General features: G+C 43.9%; 1 protein-coding gene across 1 annotated transcript in view; it reads right to left on the bottom strand.

The window, feature by feature from the left end:
* The window catches only part of LOC139750795 (junctional adhesion molecule-like), a 135,815-nt gene that overhangs the window by 49,901 nt on the left and 74,988 nt on the right, over positions 1–10,926 (bottom strand). The window contains exon 2 of the mRNA XM_071665541.1: positions 6,381–7,274. Within this exon, the coding sequence (XP_071521642.1) occupies positions 6,381–6,429 (49 nt within the window). The 5' untranslated portion in view covers positions 6,430–7,274. The remainder of the gene's footprint in view (positions 1–6,380; positions 7,275–10,926) is intronic.

The raw sequence follows: 10,926 nt of genomic DNA, 5'->3' as shown, positions 1-10,926 counted from the left end.
ATTATACATCTTTGCTGCACACCCACCTTCACCTTCACACTTACCTTCCCCTCTTCTTACTTGTACAAATGTCTTCACAGTTCTTCACTGCTTTTCATAACTTTAGAATTTTAAGAGTTACAATATTTTAATGGTGACATGATTAATTAATTATCCCTGGGGATAGGGGAGAAAGAATACTTCTCACGTATTCCCTGCGTGTCGTAGAAGGCGACTAAAAGGGAAGGGAGCGGGGGGCTGGAAATCCTCCCCTCTCGTTTTTAATTTTCCAAAAGAAGGAACAGAGAAGGGGGCTAAGTGAGGATATTCCCTCAAAGGCTCAGTCCTCTGTTCTTAACGCTACCTCGCTAACGCGGGAAATGGCGAATCGTGTAAAAAAAAAAAAAAAAAAAAAATATATATATATATATATATATATATATATATATATATATATATATATATATATATATATATAAAGGAAGGGTATCCACTCAGATCTCGCAGCCAAATGAAATGGAAAGAAATAGTGATAAGAGAGGATTTATGATGACAGGCGCGTAAAACGGGGGAAGAGGGGAAAAGACTCCAGATGACTTGTTTAGAGCTGTGTAGATAAGCTCTTATCTGTTATGTGGGTCGTTATAGGGGACGGTCTTAGAGCAATAAATGTAAATTGATTTTAGGGGAACATTTAGATAATAAGGGTAGGGCTGATAGAGGGGAATATATATATATATATATATATATATATATATATATATATATATATATATATATATATATATATATATATATTTTTTTTCCTCTTGCTGCGTTAGTGAGGTAGCACCTGGAACAGACGGAGAGATAGCCTCATCCACTCACATATGTTCTAGTACTTAGTTGCCTTTCCCGCCTAAGCAAGATAGAGCTAAGAACAAATGAACAAACACTTGCCTCATGTGCACTTAGATCAACAGTCAGTTTCCTCCGAAATCTTCTTGACTGCTCCATACGCCCTTGTTCAATCCATTGACGTTTCGCCCTCATATATCATATCAGTCCAAATCATTCTATCCCCTACACGTCTCTTGTCCACCTGGAGGATCAGGTTCCACTCATCCTTCCATCGTCTCTTTCTCTCCCTGCACCAGAGCTCCCTCCACTTATGACACATAGATCTTCTTAGTCAGTCTACCTTCGTTCATCCTCTCCATTTGAGCGAACCGCTTTAGCACACCCTGGTTGGCCCTCTCTTGTCTTAATGCGCTTGATATAAAACCTTCTTCTTATACTTTTTATTTACGAGGTAAAAGAGCCTCACACCACATTTTGTCTGTAGGCATGTCCATTTCCAGCACGTCCTCCATCTTCCTTTGTTTTGGATTCAAGGGGAAGACTCCTGTGCATATAGCACTGTCGGGAATACTATACCTTCAAGCATACACAGGTTTGCCCAAAAAGACATTGACCTCTCCTTCCACACGCGCCCCAGTGCACCAAGATTCTAAACTCTTTCTAATGCTACTCTTCCTACAGAACAGACCGAGTCACGCTACTAACGCACTGCACACTGACCTCACACAACGTATTGGAGATGGTATCAATCCCCTGCATAACATAACTGGCAACAAGCATCAACCAACCATTTGACACCGTCCTCAGACACATCTTCACATATGAGATACTTGACAACATCCTCCATGAAAAGAACAAGAAATGGTTGGCTAATCTCATAGGTTACCACCAAGCCAGAGTCATTCATGAAAGTCTTATCTTTAAGATATTTAAGCTCGACATTGGAGTTCCCCAAGGAACAGTTCTTTCCCCAACACTTTTTAACCTCCTCCTGCACGACCTTCTAGTAATTCTCAGGTGCAGACGACCTTACAACCTCACTTACAATACTCTAGGACGACAGCAGCCACGACAAACGTGTAACACTACATCATACAATGAGAACATTAGGTTCCTCATAAAAGCTTGTCTGTGTCTCCACAAAAGTCTTCAGTCATCCTTTTGACCTCAGAGAGACACGAATCCAACCCGCTCCCTCCCCTCAGTTTCACTGGCCAGTCCTTTATACTAAACAAAACCCCAACTATTCTGCTCATCACCTACGACACACACACACACATATCATTCACTCACCAAACTATAAACATTAACACTCACTGGTGCCAGAATTGAACAAGAAATACAAATCTTGTATTATCCTCTAAAAATGAAAAAAAAAAAAATCGTTAACTCCACGTTATACTATGCCTCACCAGCCTGATCATCCACCCATTCTTAAAGCAAATATAACAAATCAGTCAGCACACCGCATAAAAAAGCGGGCACTCAGAACAATCACTGGCTGTCTAGCAACCATCAACATGCAAGACTTACTTAAAAACCAAAAGATCCTCCTCGTAACATCTCACCTCAATATGCTTAGCAATGAAATGTTTCCAACAGCAGTAGACCCCTCCCTTCCAAACTACCCCATGACTTGACTACTTGCCCAGAATGGAAAAAAAGGAAAAAATCCCTGCTGTACTCCATAGCTACGAATACTCACAGATTTTCTGTCAGCTCCAACAATTACGGTATTGATGGAACATAAACACACCGAGATAAACAACCACGCTACCAAGTCAGTGTGAAACACTCGTAAGTCACCAGACACACACACACCCATGTGAAGCCACACTTCCTAGAACATATGCGAGTTGAGCTTTCTCGTCGACGCCTATCGCTCGTGCTCACGACACTGTGAACACACCGATTCCACACATCTCGAAACCCTTCATGCCCACAGTGTAACTACCACAGTCAAGACATTAAACACGTAATGGTCAACTGCCCCTGCTCTCTCCCTACACACACACACACACACACACACACACACACACACACACATACACACACACACACACACACACACACACACACGCGCGCGCGCGCGCGCGGCTTTATAACATGTGGTCCCGCCCAGTAAGACGTAAACAGCAGGCCGAATATCTCCACATCCGTGAACTTGAAAGCAATTCTCATGCCTGCCAGCATATAGTTGGTCTCCTCGATTATTCTCCCTAAAGTGGGACTCTCGCTGCGGGTTAGGGACGATGTCGATTTCCAGGTCTCTCACACACACACACACACACACACACACACACACACACACACACACACACACACACACACACACACACAGATTCCTGCAGCTTATACCCTGTTCGATGGTATTCATACCTCGTTCACTGTGACCCATCCTTATTACTTTACCTTTAGTGGGGTTGAATTTCATTAGCCATCAACTATATATCAGACCAACTCTGGAGATTATCTTGGTCCCTGTGTAAGGTGATGCGAATCTTCTCGTTTTTCATTTTCCACTTGACCGTAGCGTGTGTGTGTGTGTATGTGTGTGTGTGTGTGTTTGTGTGTGTGTGTGTGTGTGTGTGTGTGTGTGTGTGTGTGTGTGTGTGTGTGTGTGTGTGTGTGTGTGTGTGCAAGAGAATATTGATGAAGAGGAAGCCATTCCTTTGTTTGTGAGGTTATGTAGTCTTCAGACAAATTTCTCCAACGTGCACTGCTACAGAACTAAGCTGATGTTCGCCCAGGAGTGTGTGTGTGTGTGTGTGTGTGTGTGTGTGTGTGTGTGTGTGTGTGTGTGTGTGTGTCTTCGTTAACATGGTAGGGTTGCCATGTATCACCACATCCACAATTTACCATTATTTAGCCAGGGACGCTGTAAACCTCTCCTGCCTCCAGAACTTTGACCCAAGTTGCTCCTCGGCACAGCTGGCAGTGATTTCTTCTTCTTTTTTTTTCCCTGAAGAGCCATTTTCTTTACTTAGACCCGACTTGCGTATCGTTCTGTCCTTTCAGTTATCGACCAGAAGTGGGTAAGCTGATTTATTTTTCCTAAGACAGAGATGATAAAGGGATCTTTAACACCCAATATCTTCAACCATTGCTTACACTAGTGGCTTTATGTATTCCCGATGTGCAGTCTGTTTGAAAAAAAAAAAAAGGCCTGTAAATAGAGGTCATATATATATTTCCAAAAAGATTAGATTATCTCATCACTTCTTGATTTGATCATATCTACTTAGGCATTGCATGAAAGGAAGAGACCATAAAGAATAATGTCTCCCGTGTTTCCAAAGTTGGCGGCATTAAACTCATCATTAAAGTGACGTTGAAAATCTCGTAAATTCCCCAGCACAGTAAATCTGAATGTTGCCTGACACCTGACATGCTCACCATGGACGTTAAAAACGAATTGCTTTCCTACGTCTGAGGCAAACACGGCGCCGGCGATCCAGTGAGAGGGAAGAGCTGTGTACTGCGTTCTGTGCTTGGTTGGTGGTATCGAGGCGAGGCTAATCATCAGCCTGAGGGAAATGGCATATGACGGGCCTTCGTGAGGTCGGCCCATGATGGCGCCAGTCATCGCTGAAGTTGAAGCACACAAGTTCCTTCATCATACTTTCCTCGAGATTACAGTCGAACTCGTCACCCGCACGGCTCTCCCACCGAACCTTGAATTCACCCTTAGGGGGAACCAACGGTATTGACACTCTTCGGCAGAATGATGAACTCGTAGCTACTTGAGATTCTGGACTTTTATCTTAAGAACTTGCATCCCCCGTTGAGGTGCTTGGAGAGCTGGCAGGGAACCAGATGGTACAACGCCAACTCAAGTGACGTATTAGACTGTCCTCGTTGCTAGGAGGGGGCGATGTGTCGCTGGGAGTGCTTCTGATACACGCAGCTTGATTGAGAACGACTCGATCAATCAACCCATCCAGTGTTGCTGCTTTGAAAGGCAAGTTACATTTATTGAACTTCAGATTAATTTGGATTACAAGGGTTTGATTACAGGTGTATTAACGTTTGAAAGTTATTACTTTACCTCATCAAGTGCGGTGTATGATCTGAGAGTGTTATTGAGGCGTCTTCATACACTAACGTCATTATTCTAGAAACATTCTAATAACACTAGTAATTGCGACACATCCCCGCTGGGAAAGGACAGAGTGAAGGCACGGTGTGATTCAGCCAGTTTATAATGACAAGTTGACTGGAGGCCTCAGTTCGACTACTGTGCAATAATTGCGACACATCCCCGCTGGGAAAGGACAGAGTGAAGGCACGGTGTGATTCAGCCAGTTTATAATGACAAGCTGACTGGAGGCCTCAGTTCGACTACTGTGCAATAAGATCCGCCAAAGTTTTTTCCTCGCCATCTTAACGTGGACGGGCGAGAGTCGGTGGAATAAGAGGGTCGTTCTTTTATGTCATGAAAGTCCCGAGAATTAGCGAGCACTGTTTATATTCCCGGCACACACGCACACACACACACACACACACACACACACACACACACACACACACACACACACACACACACAAAGAATTTAGGCAAGTTGATATGTTGCGTCAGTGAGAGCCTTTTTTTTTTTATTCTTTTTAAACGGATGTTGATGGGTGTGTGTGTGTCAATCAGTCTGTCTGTCTGTGTACTTCTATATCTATCTGTGTTTACGTGAGTTTATCTGTGTTTAAAAGTAACTTGAATTACGCTATTTAGAAACTGTACCATGGATGACTTTGTTTAACTTCACAAAATTAAGGTTTTCAGTATTTGCCACGGGACAAAATAAAGGTTTGAAGTTTTGAACTAAAGCAGATCCTACAGAGTGATAGAATATTGTTAGAAACATAAGCTATAGTGTCTGCTTTGATTTGTCCTCTGTTGTCATGGACCAAAGCATAAGTGTTATACTCATGGTACAAAGAATAAAAAAAAAGGAATTCAAGCATTAACAGACCAACGACTGGGTTTCCTTCGAGGCTGTTTATGGTAGTGGATGAGATCAGAAACTCACAGATCTGTGTGGTGAAAAAGGTGGAAGGTATACAGATACATACATACACGTATATAGACATACAGGTATATACATACAGGTATATAGGTATATAGATACATACATACATATTATAGGTATACAGATACGTACAACAGGTATCTGGCATGCAGATACATGCATATATGTATATAGGTATACAGATACATACATACAGGTATATAGGCATACAGATACATGCATACAGGCATACATATACATACATACATGTACATAGACATACAGATACATACATACATGTATGTAAGTATACAGATACATACATTTAGGTATATTGGCATACAGATACATACATACAGGTATATAGGCATACAGATACATACATACAGGTATATAGGCATGTATTACAGATACATGCTTACAGATATATAGGTATACAGATACATATATACAGATACATAGGCATACAGATACATACAGGTATATAGGCATACAGATGCATACATACAGAGAGGTATGCAGGTATTTATCAGTATTCTGAATTTGGGAAAGACTTACCCAAAACAACATAAACGCCCAACGGCAGCAGCTGGAGTCTGTACCTCATACTTGTCTCCTTTCGTCTTTTTCGTCTTCTCTACGGGATGTCTTTCCCTCTTTCTTGCTATTCTTGTGTAAGTTTGCTTACCCCTTTCCTAAACGTCAACCGAGTTCGATCAGAGAAGTCTGCAAGGACACTGCTTTCTAACCGTGCTGGCACAGCTTGTCTTTCGCTCCAGAGTGATGCTATAAAATCATATTCAGTTCTGTGAAAAGTTAAACTCTGTACCCGTCTTATCTATCTTAGATGATAAGATCAGGGTTGCCTCAGAAGATTCAGCGAAGACTTGCGTTGTCGCACTGCCTCATCACCTGGTGTCTCTTCCTCTCTCTCGACCCAAGAAGACTGGCATAGTCCCTGTAGAATATGCTCTCTCTCCCGCGAGTTACAGAGAGAGTTATGATGTCGTCTGACGTCTCCTGACGCTGTAGCACTGCGTCGTGTCGACGTTAGCTGACGCCGTGGTATTGCGTCGTGTTCGACGTTAGCTGACGCCGTAGGTGGTATTGCGTCGTGTCCGACGTTAGCTGACGCCGTAGGTGGTATTGCGTCGTGTCGACGTTAGATGATGCCGTTGGTAGTATTGCCTCGTGTCGACGTTAGCTGACGCCGTTGGTAGTATTGCCTCGTGTCGACGTTAGCTGACGCCGTGGGTAGTATTGCGTCTTGTCGCCGTTAGCTGATGCCGTGGTATTGCGTTGTGTCGACGTTAGCTGACGCCGTGGTATTGCGTCGTCAGCTGGAGGGCAGACAGCAGCGATGGCACTGTTCCGCTGTACACTAGCTGGCTGCCGTGTCTGCCATGTAGCCGCCACCATGTGTATCTCAAACGCCGAAGGAGAACCATCGTCCTGAGGAGAGAAATGTGAACAACATTAGGAAATATGTGCTTATAGGATCAATTGTTGACACACACACACACACACACACACACACACACACACACACACACACACACACACACACACACACACACACACACACCTAAAGAAATTCAAAATAAAGTGATTTATGACAGAGAATGTTCAAGAAGTGGGAGCCCCTCACGAGTGTGAAACTCCCATCCCCATTCAGCATGAATAGGTGATGGTAGATAGGTAATTACACACGTATGTTGATAATCTACGTAAAGAGAATGGTTATACTAACTTATATAGAAGAAAGGAGGAATGGAAGGACCATACATGCAGCTAGAGCGGGTATAGGGGTACATTTTCCTGATCTCTTGAGGAAGGTGTTCGAGGTTTTTTTTTCAATTCTTAGTGGTTACCGAATAACGACGTAGACGGCCATAATAGCCCCTGGCAGCCGGGAGAGGCCTGAAGTCTACGTAATCGACCATCCACTTGACCCAGCCAACCAGAAGAATGCAAACCACATCTCAAAAAATTGCTAGGCGGGTGGATGGACCATCCTGCTCTGGGAGTAGGTGAAGTAACACGCTCTTAGCGAATGCGTCATCTGATGAGAATCACCCCTTGGCAATGTTCCATTTTCTATATAACACACCCACACAGATCCGGCATCATGCACTCCCCTTAGCTCACTCAAGGCCACTCCCGACCTAGCACTGATCCCAGTGACCAGTCACCTGCTTCCGTGGTGTCCGGTAATAAGGAGACGACCGACCGACCGACCGATACCTGAGTATTTGTGACTCTCATTTCCCATGTCCATTGGAGGTGACGTGGGGTGGATACAACCGTTTTGACGGCCGGCTTTCTGGAGGGGAGGTGTGTGTGTGTGTGTGTGGGAGGGAGAGAGAGAGAGAGAGAGAGAGAGAGAGAGAGAGAGAGAGAGAGAGAGAGAGAGAGAGAGAGAGAGAGAGAGAATATAAACGTTCGTATATATATATGTGTGTGTATGAGTACGTATTTTCTTACCGTGGTCGCGACATGAAAAATAAGAAAATAAGAAGGCATATCACTGAAATAATAACAAGAGGAGAGCAGCCCCGTCTGTTTGCCTCCCTCACTCAGACTAGAATAAATGTCAGGGAGTAAATGACTCTCCTCTGGTAAGCGTCGCGACTGGAAATCTTTTACAAAGGACTTGGAGGTGATGGATGACCTGATTTACCCCAAGACGCGAACCCTGACGTCGAAACAAAATAGGGCATTGTATATAAGGGTTACCTGCTTGAGGTACGGGACATGGGAATGCGGAGGAGACTGTATAGACGTACGTACGTACATATGGTCCAAGAGGAAATTGTGGTGAGGAATGATAAGCTGTGGGATGGATCAAGGGGAAAGGAGTTGTGGTGGAGTGTGTACTCTCGAGATACAGACTCGACTGAGGAAGGTATGGCAATGGCGAGGCAAACCAGCAGAGATAAAAGGGCAGTTAACCGAGATATGAGTAATGGACCTGGGATGAGCCGTTGTAAATGGAGAGACCCTGGCTTAAGGAACTGAATTCACGAACACGAAGGAAATATACAGGTCAAGGGACTGAGTTGATATATGAAGAACTTGACTGATGCGAGTTGGTGAAGTGTGCGGGGGAAACATCACTGCATCTTATCTTAAGACTCGACAGGTAGCCTGTGATGTGAGTTCAAACAGTTCAATCCTTTATGCTTTATTTTCTGTTGGCCTGTGTTTCCTTTAAATGCCCACCACTCCATGACAGCGCCACACTCTACTCCTTCCATTTTCTTTAAGCCATTCTCGTCACTCTACCTTCACATTCTACACTTCCACTATACTTGACTGAAAGCATACAGTAATGAGGAGGATGAAAAAAGATGATCTGCATGTCATATTTACGTGTAACCTATACATTAGCTTCAAGCCTATTGCTCTACATTAGCTTGAAGCTTGTGATTCACATGAAGCCTATGTACATTAACTTGAAGCCTGTGATCTTCCTGGGACCCTAACACATTAACTTGAAGCCTATGATCTTCCTGGGACCCTAACCATGGCTAGTTAATGCCACTGTCTTGAACAGATGACTCATTACGATAACTCATCAAGGCGAGAAGGTGGTTATGCATTATAATCAATGTACACACCTGTTGCCAAATAGTTATTTTTATGAACGTATGAAACACTTATTTTTTGCAATTTATCATTAGCGTATTAACAGCAGCATCATGTCTGGCTAATTAGTAATATTTTCCATACAAATACATTTCCCTTATTTGCGAGGTAGCGGCAAGAACAGAGGACTGAGCCTTTGAGGGAAAATCCTAACTTGGCCCCCTTCCCTGTTCCTTCTTTTGGAAAAGTAAAAACTGGAGTGTGTGTGTGTGTGTGTGTGTGTGTGTGTGTGTGTGTGTGTGTGTGTGTGTGTGTGTGTGTGTGTGTGTGTGTGTGTGTTCTGATGACTACAGATCTTTCATCATGAGTCCACAAGTTGCCTAAAGTCCCTCATCAGTCCGCCTTCATCACTCGCCATTGGACATATGGGTCTCCAGCATTAATATCCAGAAACTACTAAAAGCCTTCCACAGCGGTCTGTAAATTCCTAACATCCGTGAGCTGCCTTAATTTCCCCCCCAGCTGTCCCCAGGTCTAAGCCAAGCAATATCTCACAGCAAAGCCTGTATAGCTTTAGACCAGCGTTGGCAATATGCTGGGTTTAGGCTGTCCTCGGCAGACCATCCCCCCCTTATTTTTTTTAGATTAACAATGTCCCATTCCTACTCTCAGTCATGTTATACGACCGTCCAAGTCCTGGGAAATGACCAGGGAGACTGTGTTGTGGTACAGTCATTATCAGTTGTTCCTGAGCCACGTCGTTTGCGGCCCTAATGGTAAGAACTGAAGGTAACCTCTCTTAACACAGGTGCTCTGACGTCTGACCCAGGGCAGCTTAGGCTCAAAAGGTCTGTGTGTATGACATCTGTCTTCCAATAAACGTTATACATCCGTGTATCGTTCTGTATGCTTTGGAAACTGTGCTGTAGACTCCGGCACTGTATATGTTGGTATATGGCACTGTACTTTAGTGACGCGACGCCTGAGTGCAGCAGTGCCATTGGATGTCAGTGCTCGAAGTAATATTGTATTAGTTTCATGCCAGTGAATATCTAGGTTCCTGGCACTTTCATTTCATGGCCTTGGCACTGTATTGTAATGTTCGTGGCCCTGCTTGATGATTGCCTTTGCATTTCGTATCGATGGATCAGACACCATCAAGCTTGCGTCTCCAGGCAGTGACTGAGAGTAAACCAGGAAACGTATTTTAAACAGGGAGACAGTCCTTCCAGAATGAAAGTATCATTGCCTGTTAATGGCCGTGGATTATTGATCACCTGTATGTTCGTATCCACTGAAGGTAAGGGGACAATGCCCTCGGCGATGCATATAATCCTACGACTGTGTGACACTAGGAACCTATGTCAGAGTCTCGCTGGCTCCCACAGCTTCTGACGTGGGTAATGTATGCTGGTGCTTCTCTATCGCTGTGTGTTAAACGTTCCAGACACAAAGTACTAAGAGTCTTTGGTAGTACATGACGTTGGCCGAACACTGGTTACCAGTCTCTGGCACT

The sequence above is a fragment of the Panulirus ornatus genome, chromosome 10 (assembly GCF_036320965.1).
Source record: "Panulirus ornatus isolate Po-2019 chromosome 10, ASM3632096v1, whole genome shotgun sequence".
In the NCBI taxonomy this organism is placed as follows: Eukaryota; Metazoa; Arthropoda; class Malacostraca; order Decapoda; family Palinuridae; genus Panulirus; species Panulirus ornatus.
The sequence above is the reverse complement of the archived record's forward strand: the minus strand, read 5'-3'. Positions and strand labels throughout refer to the sequence as shown.